This window comes from Chroicocephalus ridibundus, chromosome 1 (genome assembly GCF_963924245.1).
Source record: "Chroicocephalus ridibundus chromosome 1, bChrRid1.1, whole genome shotgun sequence".
NCBI classification, from domain to species: Eukaryota; Metazoa; Chordata; class Aves; order Charadriiformes; family Laridae; genus Chroicocephalus; species Chroicocephalus ridibundus.
This window is the reverse complement of record NC_086284.1, coordinates 82,280,342-82,300,040: the sequence shown is the minus strand read 5'-3', so window position 1 is coordinate 82,300,040 and position 19,699 is coordinate 82,280,342. Positions and strand designations below refer to the sequence as shown.

Below are 19,699 nucleotides of genomic sequence, written 5' to 3'. Positions count from 1 at the left end.
TGGATGGGATGTCTCAGTTCCCAGCGGCTGCTTCTCTGTGTTCAATCTTTCAGATTACCTTTAAGAAATATGAAACAAAACGAAACTATTGTTCATGCAGAGTTTTAAGAGATACAGTACCATCATTCTGAAGAAGATTAAAAAATAGACATAATTTTTGCCTTTACTTTTTGAACAGCAGGAAGGGAAAGTATATTACCTTTAATGTCATATCATCGGAGCAAGATGCTAGTAGCATGCCAGATGGGTCCCATTTGATTGCATTAACCTCGTTCTGAAATAAAGAGTGATTTTATTAAGTAAATATCCCAGTTACCTGCACTGTATTGGGCACCCAGCAGAGGGCACTCAAGGTTTACGCATGCAACAAGTTCAACCACAAATTACAGCCCTGGTCGCTTTAGGGGTGAACAAAAGCAGTGCTGCTTTCGTAACATGCTATTGAAGAGTCATTTAGGAATGGGAACCATTTTGAGAACAATACACACAATCGGTCTTCTGATATGTGTTCTGGAACAAAATCTCTCTTACCCTTTCTTCATACGCTAGAATTTAAATAAACCACCAAACCAGACAGATTTGACAATACAGCATTAACTTTTTCTAAAATGGAGATATTTGTTTGGTTAATATTCTGCAGATCTCAGAGATACAAATTTTCAATATAAAAAACCGGTGGGATGTAAAGTTTTGTGGAGTTTAATATTCTTAGTATTGCAGCTCTACAACAATGCCGGTCTCTCTAAAGAGAGGTGTATGTGCAAATAAAATCCATCATGGAATATTGAATAGTTTACGATGCTTTCTCTAACAATCTTTATAGCACTTTGTAATTAAGTAAGCCTTCTGTATCCCCTTGGTAATCAGTAAGTTTTCTGTGCTTTTTTGAAGGCCATACATATGGGGAAAAAAAGCATTTCATAAAAAGGGAAAGATTGTTTTTTAAAAACATAAATTGGCTCAGTGTCTCAGTGAAAATAATCCTGGAAAACATTTACATTTTGCTTTATCCATTTTACATGTTTCAGTCATAATTAAAAGGAACTGTACAGATATTTGAAATAAAAATTTAGATCATGTGCAAAATGGCACATTTCATATAATCATGAAAAACACCAGTCTGTTGGTAGGAATGTACAACCTATCATGAAACATCAGTTTAACCACAGACTAGCTAAAGGTCTCCAAATGCGCAACTTCTCCTCAGTGGGGAGACAGCAAGTTCTGGAAGTTAATATCTAAATTACAGGTCAGTATATGACAGCAGTTTTCTCATGAACGAAAACTAGAAAAACTAGCCTTTGACAGTCATTAAATACCACCAGGAAAAGAGAGGTGAAATACATCTTAAATAGATCTTATTAGATGAAATTGATTCTAAAACTGAACAATGACTGGAGGTAAATTGTTCTCTCCTTATTCATAGTTCTCATTTACTAAAGGAAATTAAGCCAGCGGAAAAAAAGTAATCGTATTTATTAACGTGCCCTGGGTCTGCAGCTCATGCTACTTATAAATAATCTCACTGTTTAAGCTGCAGGTTTTGCCTCCTACGGTGATGTAGAACAGTTTATCCCTTCTCACAGGCAGTGAGTCACTCCCGAGGAATATGCTTTTAGGAAAGCAATGGGATGTAACAACTTTGGTGCTAGAACACACCCTGCAAACACATCTTCTGCTGTCATCTTAACATGCTGCTGTGACTTTATCACTAACATTTTGGACTTCTTAAACTTACTGTGTGTCCTTGGAAGGTTTTAACAGGACGATCACAGCCAAGTCTGCATACATGAATGCACATGTCAGTGCTGCAGGAGGCAAAAGTAGTGTTGTTCTGCCAGTCTACATCCAGAGCAGGAGCTGTGAAGTACAAACAATGGAAAGAACATCAAGGAACACAGCAAAGAAACAGTCATCCCAAATAATTTTCCTCCCGTCACACGTCTGGATCAAACAGACTAAAAACTAGTCACCTACAACCAGTTACCGGGATGACAGGGACAGCCACAAGGACACAAATTATTTTTTCTCTTGGAGTGGGTAATCTGGATGCTCTGTATGGCACCTATTTATAAAAATCTTTTGGGTAAAGTTACATAAGAGGGGACAAAACAATCTGCCTCCACCCTCCCCGCTGGACACTTCTCTACCATTCATTCCTCTGTAAGCCAGCTCAGCAAAGAAACTAATCCAGAAAAAACATGGATAACTTCATCTGGGTTAGAAAAAAATGTTCCTGTGAATGCCAGGCACAACACACGGGAGGGAGAAGAAGCAGGTGACCACCATCCTTTGCACTATCTTTATGCAACCACCAACAAAAACCTACCGTTCTCTGCAGACACGTGAATTAATAATATCTACTTTCAGTTTAATTTAGCTGGGGATTGATTTAAGATAGAGACATTGATAAAGCTCATCTGAAATGAGAGGAAGAGTTTCTGTAGAGGGTTTGATATTAACTAGGACTGAAGTAATGGAACTTTGTACACAGACAGCACGTGAACATCTAACTAGTGCCTGTGTGCAACACACACGCTTTGCTAAAAGCGTGGAAAAACCAACAAAAAAAACCCTTTTACAGCATGTCACTGGAGACTGAAAGCATGTGCAGGAGTAGGAGGGAACTCCTGACATAGAGCTTGCTTGTGTTTGTGTGACTGCTGCTTGGTTTTTTGCTCAAGAGAGAGTTCAGCTGCCCTCCAGAGGATGACATAAGACTTGCTAAAATACAGAAATCTTCATTCTCAGCACACTCCTGTGAGAAGCAAATGTGTCAGAAACAAGACCAGCATATAGGAAGCAAAGTTGAATCTCTTTGCTTGCAACAATACAATGCAAGTTTAGCATTTAAATGAAATCAAGAAATGCCTTATTCAAATACGTTCAGATAAATAATTTTGTAATACAGAGGTGAAAAGATATCCATGCTGCCAAGCCTATTATATTTAAGTATGTTTTTTCCTGCTATAATTTTAATGAACTGCAAGATGAGACTGAACCATGTCATGTTCCAAATCATCAGGTAGCTCCCTAAATGAGCATGGAGGGCTGAAATTGTTTAAAAAAAATAATTTTTTTAGAATGTTAATGAAAAAGCTCAATAATTCTGAGTGATAGGCAAGAGATTTCTAAATTGCAGAAATACAAAGGAAAATTGTGTGAGGAAGGCTGATTACTTCTGAGATTTCCAATGAACATGAATAAGGATCATGAAACAGAAAACGATTTTGTTTCTCTAACTGCCTGTTTGTCTTTATTTTTATGCTGCAAGCTTCATATTACTGTTTCAGAGCAAACAAAAATCTATCTTCATTAATAGCAATATGCCTTGAGGGCTAATATCTAGTATGAAACGTATGAGTTGAAAAGTAATTTTCTGAGAGCTACTGGCACCTAAAGCAATGGATTTGCACTGCAGCATAATTTGAATCATAGAGTGTTGATAATTAATACTGATTCATTTATTGGTATATTTAATCATATGTTTATTGGATAAGTAACTACAGAAAATGGTCTGGAAAAAACAACCAAACATGGTTTTTGATGCAAGTAATCAAATTGCCAAAGTGTCTCCGAAACCACAGGATACTGGCCAATTGCATAAAAACAATTAGAATATCATCTAATAAAAGCCGCAACAAACCCCTAAGAAATACAGCTAAAATAAATACCAACAATAAAAGTGTTACAATAATTATCAGTTAATTTAAGCTTTTTCTGATCAAATTTAGGTGTGATTCAGAATTATGAGCTCAGAAGTGGAGAGAGTTAAGCCTCTGCAGGGAGTGATTCAGAGCACTTAGATGTCTAAAACTGGGTCATACAAATGCTTTTTATTGTATCACTTAACCAATTTGTTCCTGCATGCATAGACATCAGTCTGCATCTATCACTAGATGTGAAAACTGGATTATTCCACTCCGCCTTAAAGAAATAAGCTTCGTGAACACATATTTTGATCAAATGCCCTATGATGACTCATAATTTTGCAAAGAATAATGAAACCGTAGAAGCTACTTATCCACATAGTTACATATTTGGACCATAAAACCTTAAAGTTACATGGGAACATCAGTGCTAAAGAGGCCTTCAAGGCCTAGACGAAAGAATCTTCCTTTACTTCTTTATTTTAACATGACAGTTTTGTCCATATGGCTGTAAACTAAACAAGCTGTTGTAAAGCAGCCGAGAGTAAAAAATTTATGTTATTGTCAGGCTAACTATCTCTGGACTTCAAAGAAGTATGCAAAGAAGTACACCACACAACTATGTGTTAAAGGAACTGTAGTCTGTCTAGACTAGACTTTTAATTGTTAAAATGCCACCTTTCATCCTAGTGTAGACAAGATTTTCAGATTCCAGATACGGTAAGGAAACTGCTGTTACTTTGTTCTGGTGAGTGAGTGATGTAAGGAGGACACGGTCTTTGTAGCTTTAGACTTCTGTGAGGACAAAGGCTCCAACTGATTTTAAAGGGCTTATTGTTGTACATATGCTTTTGGCCTATCAACAGTTTCCTTAACAACGAATTGCTTTACTTCCCTGTGAAAACATATGTGAAATAATAATAATAAAAAAATAATTAGCCTCTCCACATCCCCAATTCAATCGTGTCTTATGGTCCAAAGACAAACAGCACATGTAAAAAAGAATTTTTAAAAAATGTATGAATGTAGATGGACACCGGCATACTGCACTGCAAGACATAGTTAAGTTTTCAACTAGCTAAAAGGGGAATGGAGTGATATGTCCTTGATGTACATCATTGCTAAGACAGCTACGCATCAGTGAACATGATTCTGAAAGTTCTGAATCTGCAACAACTTAGATCAATAGTTAGGGATTAAAAGGCTTAAGTGTTTCATTAACTACATCACTATACAGTGCATAGTTTGCTTTTGTGGAACAGTTATGATAGATAAATAAATGCCACAATGAGAAAATCTGTCAGCAGACACTGGCTCCTTCAAACTGACAGCTGAATTAATAAGCAAGAAGATGAGTGACAAAATGCAGAGTATGGATCTGCTGTGTGCATGGACATACTTTTTGTCTTCTGTTCAATAACCACTTCAATTGCTCTTGCATACTTGTAACATATGTGAAAATGTGAGAATGACAAAACTAGAAATTGAGGCGAAAAGCTTGTGCAACTTAACGTTTGAAAATGAGTAGTAAAATACATGTTTTTAAACACCATTAAGCACCTTGTGAAAGCCTGCTGTATTAAAAACATTATTAGTTACAGTGAGCACACAGGAAGATGAACATTTCTAGCATCAGAATCTGGAATATTTTGGTGGTTTTAAACTCAGTTTGACTATGTCCCTTAAAAATACTTCACTGTGACAACTTATCCAGTTTGGATCATGAATTCAGTCATCATCTTACAAGTCTGGTCTCAAGTAAATTTAAGATTATGTCAATGATTGCCTGTTGCTCAAGATTACTTAGTATCTGTGACATCTGCTGTCTTCTTGAAGCAGATCAGGTCTATGAACAACCATCCAAGTAAAGTTTTGGTGCAGCGAGATTTTGAAACTCAAGGTTGGCAATTGACTTCTGATAATCAGAGAAAAAAAAAATACTGAAGAACTTCAAGTCAAAATTAAAAGTTAAGAAATTCCTGAGGATTTTCATGCTTTCAGTGGTGAATGCACATGGGAGATCCATTTGCTTCTGTCTCAAGTCAGCTTCATTGCAACAGGAGCAGAAAGAGTGGAAGACATTTCCACCGAAAAGTGTCTTCATAAATCACCACTTGGTACTATTCAAGCTCATAGATAATGACAGAATCATTCAGCTAGGTAGACATGGCTGGTGTATAAATCCTTTCCTAGAATCAGTTTGACTTTCAAAGCTGATTTTCACAGAACCCAGTCTTTCTGCAAAAAGAATAAACCCATAAGCCATGATACACAGGATAGTTAAAGCACAAAAAAACTTGGTTCAAACTTCTCCCTGGCAGATAGGTTTTTACAAAAGGATAAATTACATTGACAAAATTACAAACTGCATTTCATTTTACCAACAGGAGTTATGCAGAAATTACCTGAATGGAAAGGAAACTGCTGTTTAGCTTCTCCTGTGTGAGCATCCCAGATTATTGTTGTCTGCATCCGAAAGAAGGGGGGAAAAAAAGATTAGTGACTGCTCAGCTCAGAGAAAACAAACAGAAAGCACCCTCACTGAGGAGCAATTCTAAAAGATGGACTGATAAAATTATTGACTGCAGAGAGCCTTGTGTGCTGAACAGCTGAAAAAACAGAAATCACTTCCAAACATTACAAAATAATAATCTAAGTGCAGATAAGGAAGTATCACCCCTACATGAAGTACTATAACTACTAAGGATGGGCATATTCTGTCTGAATGATGCTAGATGACAGCAGTACACATTTTTAATACACATTTTGTTACAGCTGTTTCAGTTACCTTCTTCAAAGAGGACTTTTTCCCCTTTTCAAAGATGCAAACTGAATTCTATTCCAAAACTACGCGATACTACATTTCTAACAATTAAACCACCAAGTGAAATGTTTATTTAGCAGCAGAGTACATATCATTTCTTGCCACTGTGGTGGGACAGACAGAAGTGTAATTTGCTTACTACAGGTTTAATCCATACTCACAGCACATGTCAGCAGCTACCCTGTGGAGTTCAATACCACCTTGTGAGTGAATTGTCAATGTATTGGGAGTATATGCTTCCAGAAAATAAATGAAGGATGCCTCATCTTGCTGGCAATGGATCATCTAAAGAATCACTGCTGTTATTGGGAACATGTTTGGCAGAAAAATGGAACTATGATTGGGAGACAAGCGTAGCTGAATATAAGCCAGTATTAAAACAAATAAAACTAAATTCCCATTTTCACAAGTATGTGAAAATATAGGGATTCATCTAGCATACAAAACAGATGTACAAGCCTGAGCAGGTTTCCCTAGACTCCCTCTGTCGGTTGCTGGAGAGGAGCACTATCAGGGCAGCTCACTGCAACACAGGCCATACGACTCATCTTGGCCATACAACCAACTTGGAAGCGCCATTTTTCTCTTCCAATTTTACAAGGGAAGCCAAGGATGTCTAATTTTGTAGACATCAAAAGTTAGGCAAGATGAATGCTGTGTACTTTCCAGTTTCAGTTTTAATGGATTTGTGCTCATCATCATCAGTCATCTGTTCATTTTAATCTCTATTACGCATGCAGCTGAAACTACCATGTTTTGCTTGATTTGGAGTTCAGAACTACCATTTTTTTGCATATTTGCATAGGAAGTCATATCTATTTTATTCAAATACAAGTGTTTCAATAATTAGATAAACTAAAAGGTCAAGTATCGTTAAGATAATTTCCTTCCTGGAAATAGTCAATCGATGAAATTATAAACATAAGTAGTGGAAACAGTGCTTTCCTTAACTGAGAAACGTTTATGATGCAATTTTACACAGGGGGCAAGCAGAGTTGGTTTTTTTTAAGTAAAATCTTTTACATAAAAATAGTACACATTTATGCAGCCTCAAAAATGTAATCAACATGCACTAAAACATATTAAAGAAAAGCAAACTCTCCAGGATGCCTGGAGGAGAAAAAAATAATCTTATAGAATTCAACAGCACAAGCTTACTGAGTCAGCACATTTATATGTTAGAATAATGTGTTTTTAAAACTCACTTTATCAACACCAGCACTTAAAATATAATTCCCCTTTTTGTTCCATTTCAGGGCAAATATTGGACCTTTATGTTGACCTAAGGTGCTTGCAAGGTTACCTGGAATAAAGAAAAGGTTAATATTACAATTTGTTTAGAAATCATCCAAATTATAGTTCATTCCTGTTCGATGCTTAAGAACAATAAATGTTGTTTGACTTACCATCTTCTGTCCATATTCTTGCAAAACCATCATACGAGCCTGTAGCCAATAGTGTTCCATCACTCTGTTGGGATATATATAAATGGCAAAGGTCGATACTAGATGAAATGTGTTTCAATGAACATTTTTCTTTTAATTTCTTTTTTTTTAAGGTTTGTGCATTGTGATTTATGGGAAACCTGAGCCCATACATTCAGACAGCTTATATTATGATTTAAACTAAAGGTTATTACTGAAGTCAGCAAAGAGGAAATAAAACCCTCTAACATATTGTGAAATACTGGACTAAACCACCAGATAAGAGCAATTTAATCAAAAGGATTAGAAAAAGAAAATAAGATATAACAAATTCTATGGGATTCCTCCAGATAACAAACTGGTACTACTTCTTAGACATAAAGAGCCTATAAAACATCAACTGGTCATCTAAATCCCGACTAAATCCCATTTCAGTGAAATTTAGGCACCTATACTTGAAAGAAGGACCTAAACACCTGAGCCACCTACATTCATGGTCAACACCTTGAACGCTATCTACCACAAACAAGCTGCTTCCTACTTGTCTACAGATAGACTTCCACACATGCTTAGAGGCCCAGTACCATGATGGACAGCCTGAGAAAAGCTGGATTCATGGGTTCCAATAAGGAGAAAAAAAAGCCCAGGAATCGCAGCAGCAAATTAGATCTATTCTGCTGGATGCAGTCCTTCACTGAAGGATACCTCCTCTGCAGCCAACAATGCTAGAGTTATTGGGCCAGAATGAGAATAATTAAAAAGGAACTCCACTCTGCAACCTGGTGAGATCAGTACTGTCAGAGCTGGGCGTCTAGTCTTGAAACATTTCAGCACCTGGATTAGCAGTGAGATTCATGCCATCTATCTCCAGACGTCCAGAAGTTATGACTTAGTTTAAGAGAGTGACCTAGTCTCCCTCTATAACTAACAGCATCACCCACCTGTGGAGTGTAATTCATGATCCCATTCACTTTAGACTCTGCCCAGACCAGCACAAAAGCTCACGTCTCTGCTTCTACTGACTTAAGAGGGAGTCTAGATGACTAGTTTAGACGGTCAAACCTAAGGGAGATGAATCCTACCCTTGGTACCCAAAGGACATGATCTAAATATGGCCTCTAGAAATAACCTTTCTTATTATAACATAAATCACATAAACCAGAGAAGAGCCTATTTAATATCACCAGTGTTAAAATTTCACAGTGAAATATGATTAATATTATGGTTCTAAATAAACAATAATGGCAGATGGCATTTCTAGCATCATGAATAGAAAATTAGGAAAAGGCATAAAATAATCCTTTAGAACATATGTCCACTCCAACCCTCCAAAAAGAGTGAGTCAGAGCAGCTGTAGATTTAACTCAAATGTCTAATGATGTAGGGGGAGAAATTCCAAAACCAAGCCAGCTTCTGTGATATATACTTATCTGGTCCTCTGATCAGAACAAAGGTGACAAGAGCAAAAAGAGAAAAGGGAAAGAAAGCTAAGGGACTAGCTGTATAGTTTATTCAAATTTGTTGGTGGTAATTCACATTCTTTGGAAAACTCAAAGTAAGTTGGAAGCACTTCAAGTGTTCAAACTAGGAACATTTCCTTATATTCAGTACTAGGACAATGCAAATGAAGTATAAGTGATCAATGAAGTCTGGAAAGGTAAGGAACTACTACAGGAGAAGTACTACAGGAACTACTAGAGGATGCCCAATATGTTTGAAATGACAACATTTCTCATAACTGTTCTTCACCTTTACATATTTTCCTCTTTCAATTACTCTTTTCCTACTCATCAATTCAGTTTTTCCCAACTATTTTTCTTCACCGTGATATCCACAGGAAAGAATTAATGAACATTCTTGGGTTTCATCTTTATTTGCTTTGTTAACCTATCTCTGCTTTCTGTACTATTCACCAACTTATTTCATTGTGTCAAATCCAAAATACATGGGGGAAGCTGATTTGTGCAGTGGCATTATCTTTTACTTTTGTGAAGCACCTAGCTCACCTGAAGGACAATAATATTGCAGCAAAGATTAATTGAATCTTGGTCTCTGGCCAGCAACTGAGACTGTATGTAACTGCTAAGAATGCTTTCTGGTATTTAATTTTTAATCTGTATTCCTACGAAAACAAGACCAATGCGATCACGCTGTCTGTACCAATACCAGCAAAACAGACAGAATGCAAGTGATCTCAAAATTAATTAAGGTACCTGCAAGGTCTTATAAGTTCTTTTTACAATGCTTGGTGGCAGAAAGGAGGCATGAAGCAGCCTTAAAGCTGCTCAAAGACACTGCCCAGACACTGGGGATTCTTAGCAGGATCCTCTCTGCTCACTTCAGTCTTCTCTGTGCAGGACCATATTATCTAAGACAGAAGGTTTTGCAGGATGAAAGTAAAAAGGGCATCAGGCAGAACAGTTCCACCCAGAACGTGGGTAGGTAAAAAGAGAATGACTATACATGCTCCGACCAAGATAAAGACAATAACGTGAACATGTTTCGCTACGGCCAGCATCATTCAAATGAGAGAGGGTCTTGATAGTCCAACCTCATAAAAAGTATAGCTGGTGCTTATATCTCCTTATGTGCCAAAATAAAGTAACTATGAGATGCAAATACATTATTAATCAGGCTTCGTTACTACATAGATTGCTTGTTCAATCTTAAAGTTAGCTGAGTTTATTTTTACCCATGCTCCTAAAACAGAGATAAAAATACATCATTAATTATCTTGAAGATGGCAACAGTCCTGGAAAATCAAAGCATATACGGGAAAGTTCAGCTTAGTATGAGTATTTCAAACAAGAGGTCAGTAGGTTAGGACAGAGCTTCTGGTCACCTCAGATATAAAAGATACAGAGCAGCAGCTGTAATTGCCTCTGAATTAAATTTAGACACTTAAAAACTACGCACGGTCTTAGAAGTTAGCTTACATTCCAGTCCAATGAAGTCACATCCTTATTGCTGGGGACATCATGTCCTCCTTCTCTTATGCAGTGCCTCAAAACTAGTTGAGTGGAACCACTGTTGCTGTTTTCATTGAGATTCCATATTCTGGCTGTTGAGTCTCCAGATCTATAAAAGCAATTGAGCACAGATGAAAACTCCTCTTGGTGCCAGCCCAGCAAACAATGTAAAAACCTCTATTTCTGTTTTCATTGAGAGAACATCACAGCCTTTATAAAGTAATTTTTCTTTCCAACACTTCCTGCACTCCATATACCTTTTAAAAAAAGCTAACACATTTAAATTATACATATCATCTAAATCCACATTATTGTTTGCTTTATTCAGAAAACTTTTACCTAAAATACATTTGCTTGCTCTCTACATTTTGCATTTCATACCTAAAGTTGATATTGCCATAACTGAGATAACTCAACATTACAAACGTAACACTGTGGAGACCCCAATAAAGACAGAAAAACAAAAGCTATGCCCACATGCCACACATAAAAAGTGCACACAGTCCCATTAGCTCCCAATGGCTCATCAAATCCCTGATGTTCCCCTGGAGCTGCAGTATGCTCTCAACACAGCATGATGGGACCTGCAGGGTCACCATCTGCAGAGGTGCCGGCTGTCACCTTGGCAGCAGCTGGGGAGAAGGGGACCTCTAGCAGTGTGACAAAGGTGCTGCGGTGCCACCTCCCTGGTCCTGCCTGGGTTCCTCTGACAGCTAGGGCAGGAGCAGCAGGTGAACTTCAGGTTGCCTTGAATTTGGCCATGGCCCTTTCATAAGCTACTTCTGTTCAGGACAGACGAGAACACAGCCTCTGACAGAAGCTCTTTGCAAAACGGTCTCCCATTATTAAATCAAAACAGAGAATCTAAAGATTAGGGAAGTAGAAAGGTAATTTAAATTAATTTTTTAAAATTCATCCTACTTTCATTTTTAAAATTCATGTCTACAGGGTCCTTTGCTGTCTGTAGCTTGCCTGCTTAGCTCACATTGCCCAAAAAAGTGGCAAAATAACTACTGACTTAATAGAGCAAGACAGACACACCATCAGGATTTTAATCTATTTTATAGACCAAATATTTTCTAGGGAGATCTTTTTATTGCAGGCTGAAACCCTGATTTTGTCTAGAAAAATTTGTGAGGAGGAGGTGAAGAGGTTATCATAATCTGCTTGTAAATAACACATTTTATTTCACTCTGTATAAATCTTTCTTCCAATGAAAAACGTCTCTGAGGTCAGAAATCAATTTGCAATGGAGTGGAAGATATTACGCTTTCTAGTTTATTGGGATTTGTCTCTCCTTCTCCCCTCCCCTCCCCTCCCCTCCTTCCACTTTTGTTTAAACAATCAATAACAACAACCAAAACAATCAAAGTACCCCAGATTGCTTGTTTTGTCCAGAGGGTAATTTTCATTTACATGCAGTAAGTACAATCTTGGAGGAGAATTAGGATCTCTCTTCTATTTTCAAGAATTCATACAGTCAAGATGAAATTTCACTGTTGATATACCTGATGTGTTAGCTTTTCCTTTTTTTAAAGTAATGACTAAAACTTCCTTTCCTTTATGCTATCAAGGAGAAAAAGTCTTTCTTTGAAGACTAAAAACCTGACACCCATTTTTGCTTTGATAAGCCATGTTTTACTCAAAAGGAAATCTATCACAAAAGAGTATTACATTTTATCTTGGTCTTCTAATAAAACATGTGAATTATTTATACTACAAGTCCTGGGCAAATTTTAAACACTTCACGCGTCTTTGAGTGCAAATATTGACCAATCAAGTAGCAAACTTGATTGATCTTTGTGTATTATTTTACGAATAATTTAACCAAACTTTACATGAACAACAGTTCAACTGTAAAAGCAAAAACCTCTCTGCCTGTATCAGTGGCTCTGAGCTCCGCTGGGTCATGGCACGCCTAGGGAACATGCTCCCTGTCCTCTGAACCCTTTGGGTCGAGCTCAGATGTGATGGGCTGGCCAGGGCTTTGCCAGCCTAACCACAAGCTACTGCTGGTACAGCCACTCTTTAATTTTTGGAACAAATCTTTCACAAAACAATTCAAATCAGAATAATTTTTGCCACCATACAGAGCTGTGACTGTAATATAACTCCTTATTTTTCAGAGGTCTGGAAAACCGAACAACAATTTTGTATGTGTTGGCTAGAAAATTAACAAAGTTAATCACGAGGCTCAGAAGTTAAAGAACATTTTTCCTTGTGATAATTTACAGTAATGGGAAGGGGAGTAAGTCTTTCATAGGTTTGGGTTACTGGTTAACATGCTAAGTAGGAAATTCCTTGAGTGCTGGCTTCTCCACTATATAGGACTCCAGGCCACTCCTGCCCTCATTGTAATAATCCAGTTTGTTATTGGACCCTGTGAATGAAGTACTCAGCCACTTGGCTATCAAACACAATATCCTATTTGCTAGTTCTAAAAGGGTTATGTTCTGTTTTTCAACAGTTTTATTTAGTCAGTTTTCTGGCGATGCCTGGGCAATCTTATTTTCCAGTATTTTAATTTTGTTTTTCCATTTTCTTCTTCCTAAGGCTACATAAGCTATTATGTGTCCCTGCAGAGAGGCTTTATAAGCCTACCAGTGTGTGGCAGGGGTATTTGTGTGTCTTCCCTTTTGTTGCTGGGAGAGAAAAAAAAAAAAAAGAGTATTCTCTGCTCTGGAAAGTATTCTGATTTCTGTTGAATGATTCAGTGAACCCTGCCTTATTAGAGGACCATAGTTCAAGCACAATTCAGAAAGATATTTAATCTCCTTAGCCCACAGAAGCATTTCTATCTGCATGATAAAGCAGCTCATTCCAACATGCAAGTCATGAACACTTGAGTAATAGGTATACTGTTCTGCCCTAGGGTAGAGCACTGCCAAATATTAGGAAGGCCAGTTCTGAAAGAATTTTATTTCATGCTCTCCAGTCCCGGTATAATCATGAATCAAGGTGGATAAACGTTGGCAGAATTTTATTTGTGACATAGAAAATCCCCATTCCACAACTGTCAGCAGAGAGGTTAAAACAGCTGCAGTTGGGTAAAGAAATTTGCAAGACGGTTGTTGAACCTTGGTATTTCTAATCTTCAGCTGCAAGTCTTATAATCACTGTTATTTTGATAAGCAACATCGTTAATGTGTATTTAACACTTCTGGCTCAAACAAGTTAGACTTTTTATTATTTTATTTTAAAAGAGATTATTAAAAGCACAAAGGGGATGAAACTCCTCCTTATAATTTACACACCTAACTTTTCTTTAAAAGCAGTTCTCTAAAAGTAAGCGCTTACGTTTCCTAGGCAGTCAGTAGAGGGAAGTGCCTCGGAGGTATCCAAAGGGAGATCTCTGTCCCGCTAATTATACAACACTAATTCTATGGGTTATTCAAGTAGACTTCACCTCATAGCTGACTGCTTTACATTAACTGATTTGATGCAATGAGGAAGCCAGCCCCAGTAAAGTAATGCTGCTAATGAATAAGCACTTACAGTTAGCAAAATTAACACCTGGCACTGACTAGGGAGGTGGTGTGTGAAATCAACCCTCTCAATCTGGTAATTCAAAAGGATTATTCAGAAAGGTAATTCACAATGGATCCTAAACCGCTGATACGAGGAATACAGTAACTCAAAGCGTCATATAAAACCCAAAGATGATGACAGCTGATGGCCTAGATACATCCTTTCTTGCTTCTGAGAGACACTGCCATGACTGAAAGACCTTGGACAACAGCTTCTACGGCTAATTATTTTGCTGACTAGGGAGAGCGAAGGTGCGCAGAGCATTCTGCAAGAGACAAAGTTCCTCTGTGTGAAAGAGGCTGGTATAGATCAGCAAAGATAAGCAAAGAAACCTATTGTTGGCTTTTGGGAATGAGGCCAGGTCCCTCTGCTTCACGGCTATGTGAATTACTTGAAGGGCACGGCTGGATGTAAGAGAACAGAGCGCACTCTTGGAAGCAGCAGCTGAATGTGTGGAGAGAGGAGCCTAAATTCAACTAGCAAATCTTTTGGAGTTCAAGGCTCTGGCAACCTTGACATTCACAGTCCATCCACTTCCATACTGGGAAATTCAAGCATGTTCAGGAACACTCCGGGTCACTGGACCATGATCACCTGCGCTAGCCGACTGATAGGTTATTCCCTAGCCTGTTTTAATTAGCACTCTTGCTCGGGGCCCTGACGTTCTCTCTGAATAACTCCTGGGCATGGCTTGGTGGTTACAACAGTTCAGGGACAATTCCCAACGTGCAGTTTGTTTGGCAGCCAGGACAGTTTGCTAGCACAGATACTGGCCGTTCTGTGCCAGTTGGCCTCAGTGCCTAGGAATATTCCCAGGCATGGTTCGTTTACTAATGCGGACATAGCTGTAATGGGTTTCTGCACTACCCAGGGAACATAACCATCTGTAATAATTTACATGTGTCATAAAATTAAGATATTGAAAAATATCTCATGGAAGAAATCAGTCTTTGAAGAAGAGGACAATTGGATTTTAAGAGCAAAATTGGAATTATGGCTGGAAATGGCCAAACCTTCACATTTGGCCAAGCACCTGCTTTTTTTTTTTTTTTTAACCTGTCCAAACTTGTTTGGGAATGTTGATTTCCATCATAAAGGGTAATTAATCCTCTTACATGGCTGTATGTATGCACTTTACTGTACTATTATAATGTTTCCATTCCTAACATCTAAGCATTCTTGTCATAAGCATTTGGTGACAGTCATGCCTTTGATAGCCTTTACTGGTATCTCTAGTCTCCTCCATCCTCCACTTTAAAGGTTATGGGTGTGGTGGAAGAGGAAGAGCAGCTGCAGAATATATTTTTTCTGGCTGTTTGATCAGAGAAATTCCTGTCTCCACTGTTTGTCTTTTTTTAAAATAGCCCTTTGCAAAATCCAGAGAGTCAATATTCCTGTGCTAGCCATCACACCCTAAAAAATCATAGCAATTGAGTAGATGGGACATCAAATATCAAAATCCCTTTCTATCAGTGGGATACTCACTAAATGTGGAAACCAATGCCCTAGTTTTGGCTAATTCATTCTACAAACAAATCCCCTACACAGCTTGCTTCAGATTAGATTGTGAACCTGCGTTATTCTTTTAGTGCTTTGAAGATTACATCAGGTTACTGTCTAAACTGCTGCTAATTGTTAGAAAAAAATTATTGCTTGTATAATAAGGCTTGAAGAAAATACTTTGCCACAAATTGAGACTCAGTTGTGCTAGGCACTTTATAAACAGAACAAATGTCTTACTTCCTTTATTTAATAGTTAAGTTTTTATATGTATGTTTTAAGAAGACAACAGATGGGTACAATGAGGCAGATGGGAAAACAGAAGAAAACTACGGACCGGGCAGCACAATATGGCTATTATAGAATCTAACAATTCGGTGTTCTTACATCAAACTAACTACAGTTTTCTTTTTTGAAGTATTACTTTGTAAAAGACAAACAGAACTGCAGATTACTGTGTATCTTGGGGAACTTCTTCCCCTTGCTTAATTGCTGCTGTAATACATAGTTTACCTGTAGATGAAAGGTTGCACTGTTACTATACCAGACATCTCAAATACTTCTTTGTGCAGGGGCATAATCAGACACTCAACTCTCTTCCTCTAGTTTTATTTTCTTCTATGCATTCCATGCCATTTCAATCATGTAAGCTTCATCAGGTGCTTGCTGCTGTATTACGTGAAGGCTAACCGCATCACATACTTTGTTTCTTGCGAGCAGGCTAAAATCTGATCAAGCTGCATGGTTCTACATTATTTGCATTTTCATTGCATTGCCATTATTCTGCATGAGACACAGCACCTGACTGTACTTTCTAACCATGCATGTATTTATGTGCTTCCAGAATCAGTAGCAAAGCTTATTAAGAAAGACCTATTACACCGAAGGGTAAAGCTTAATTGAAGGGCTAGAGAGATGGTACTCCTCTATCTCAGACATCTCAGTAATGGCTCTGATTATCATCCTCTGGGTGTACTCGAAGCTGTGTAAGATACACCTGTCCCAGGGATCCATCTACCAGTGCTTAGCACCCTGCAGCAAAGTTAAACACCCACTGGTTCCTCCATCACTGGAGCACATACTCTGGTTTATTAAATGGTCCACAGTTTAAACTATGCACGCTAGGACTGTGAACCACAGATCCTAGGGAAGCAGTACAGTACGGCAAGCACTGGCAGAGCGGTGAGTCAGATACCGGGAAGTAGTTACCAATACTAAAGCCAACAGATGAGGTCTGAGCACCTATACGTAGGAGTCTTAACTCCCTACATAATGAGTTGAGAGGTGTAGGTACCTGCCGAGGGACACAGCACTTGAGTACATGCCTAATTTCAGCTGTGCAGATATTCTCCAGAATAAAGCAGCATCTTCACTTCATCTCAGGCGCCACCAGGTGTCCCTAAAGAATAATTCTGTATGGTACCCTTTCTCCCCATCGATTTTCCTTTAGATAATGTGGGTGTGCTATCTGATCACCTCCAGACTGTTCCCCATAGAATTCAAATAAATACCACAATGGATAAGTTTACTATTAACAAGTACATTGTTTAGGATGACAGGGCTAAAGGAGATCTATTGTATCTACAAATACAGTCCCTTCATTTGAATGATCCTAAATAAAGTATTTGTGAGCTGTGATCTCAGGACAGCCCATGAAATTCTAATTAAGTTTGCCCCTGCTATGGGAACACTCTGCCAGCTTTTATGAAACCTTTTCTAGATTTTCACCTTCAATAAGAAACAACCACGAAAACAATTTAACACGGTTAACTAAATTCTTTTTAGTTTTTGAGGTTTTCTTCGCTATTAGGTCATGATTTAACATCGATGCATAGTCAAAGCATTTAGGCATATATTGAGACGTTAGAGAAGTACAGGAGCATGTTCGTTCAGGACCACTTGATGTTGATTTACAAATCATTATGTAGACAGTAACATTTCGTGAGCATCACAGATTCTTTGCCCTCCCTTGATTCATTTTTTTTTCCTTGAAAACATCCTCTTAGATTTGGGCCAGGACAATTAAAGAACATCACGTGCTACAGGCCTTCCACACTTGTCAATACTAATATTGACTTATTTATACATTAAATAAATCTCTTTTTATGGCTCACTCAACTGTATTCTGGGAAGAGGAAAGTCTTCGAGAAATAACTGTTTTATGCTTGCCTATTTTAATTGGAGACTGATCATAATGATCAGGTCTTCTCTTCTTAATAACAACCATTTGGATGGAGCTTTGCCATTTGGGTGCGATAAGTAATATTGCCAAGCAGTATTGCCCGAGACGCTAAAAAACTGAGTGGGTAGAGGAATACAGTTAGCAGAAAATACAGAAAATGCATGACATAGGAGTGTGGCTGCTATTACTGCTCTTGTCTATATCATGGCATCACCCAGGGACCCTATTGCAAACCAGAAGACACACTGAGCCTATGGAAAAAAAGAGCTGAATACCAAAGTTTTTAATCCAAAAATCCTATATATAGTTTTTGCAAATTCTAATGCTATATCCATTTAAAATTAATAAATGAAGACACTTACTGCTACAGATGCTAAAAGTACTATTGGGCCTGGACATTCCAGAAATAAAGCATATTCAAAAGGAATTGGTTTTCTAAAAATCAAATTTGTTGTTTGAAATCATTCTTCGGAAGCTGCTATCTTCACACTCTTAGAGATCTTGTCCTGTTTATCCAACCTGATATTGATTTTTCCTATTTGCACTCTAATTCCTTGTTTTCATGTATTAAGTCAACAAAGATAAGACGACTATTCTGATGACCTTGCAAAAAATTGGAAATAAAATAAGGGCTCTCCTCTTCCTTGTAAGAAATATGTTCTTGTCATGGTTTCAGCTGGGATGGAGTTGACTTCCTTACACCTTACAGCTGGTGTAATGCTGTGTTTTGGATTTGGGATGAGAGATAGCATTGATAGCGCGCTGATGTTTTCGGTTGTTGCTAAGCAGTCAAGGCCTTTTCTGCTCCTCGTACCACCCTGCCAGTGAGAAGGTGCACAAGAAGTAGGGAGGGGACACAGTCCAGACAACTGACCCCAACTGATCAAAGGGCTATTCCATACCATGTGATGTCATGCTCAGTATATAAAGCTGGGGGAAGAAGGAGGAAGGGGGGGGATGTCTGGAGTGATGGCATTTGTCTTCGCCGGTAACGGTTACGTGTGATGGAGCCCTGCTTTCCTGGGGATGACTGAACACCTGCCTGCCGATGGGAGGCAGTGAATGAATTCCTTGGTTTGCTTCGCTTGCATGTGCGGCTTTAGCTCCACCTATTAAATTGTCTTTATCACAACCCATGAGTTTTTTCTCACTTTTACTCTTCTGATTCTCTTCCTCATTTCAACTAGGGAGAGTAAGCAAGTGGCTGCATGGTCCTAGCTGCTGTCTGGGGTTAAACCACAACAGTTCTGATATTGCTAAGTAACTTTAACCGATGAAGACCCACTTCCCTCTTCTAACTAATATCAGCTTTCCTCCATGTTCCCAGCCAGACTTCTTAAAATTTAGCCTTCATTTTAAGGTTTAACTTTAAGCATGAACAAACATTGATTCCAACAGTGTCTGTATAGGGTATGTTTACATTAGCATTTTTGTTTGGCTGAAAAGCGCTTTTTGTAAGTCAATCTCCCGATTGTCCCACTTACCGTGCTTTGGTTGTCATTGCTGAGCAGTCCTGCAGAACACAAACTAGACTCCTTTCCAATGATACTAAACCAAAACACGCCTTCAAAACACTCCTTTATGTTCAGCTCATTGGACAAAACGTAGTCCAGCCAGAAGCC

At 38.2% G+C, this 19,699-nt stretch overlaps 1 protein-coding gene across 5 annotated transcripts in view; it reads right to left on the bottom strand.

Moving 5' to 3' along the window:
• TBL1X (transducin beta like 1 X-linked) overlaps positions 1-19,699 on the bottom strand; it is a 203,623-nt gene that overhangs the window by 9,578 nt on the left and 174,346 nt on the right. For all 5 annotated transcript variants that reach the window (XM_063341306.1, XM_063341312.1, XM_063341320.1 and 2 more), the window contains 6 exons: positions 10,835-10,976; positions 7,881-7,944; positions 7,680-7,777; positions 6,056-6,116; positions 1,739-1,860; positions 200-274 (listed from right to left, as the gene is read on the bottom strand). In XM_063341306.1, coding sequence (XP_063197376.1) covers positions 200-274; positions 1,739-1,860; positions 6,056-6,116; positions 7,680-7,777; positions 7,881-7,944; positions 10,835-10,976 — 562 coding nt within the window. The remainder of the gene's footprint in view (positions 1-199; positions 275-1,738; positions 1,861-6,055; positions 6,117-7,679; positions 7,778-7,880; positions 7,945-10,834; positions 10,977-19,699) is intronic.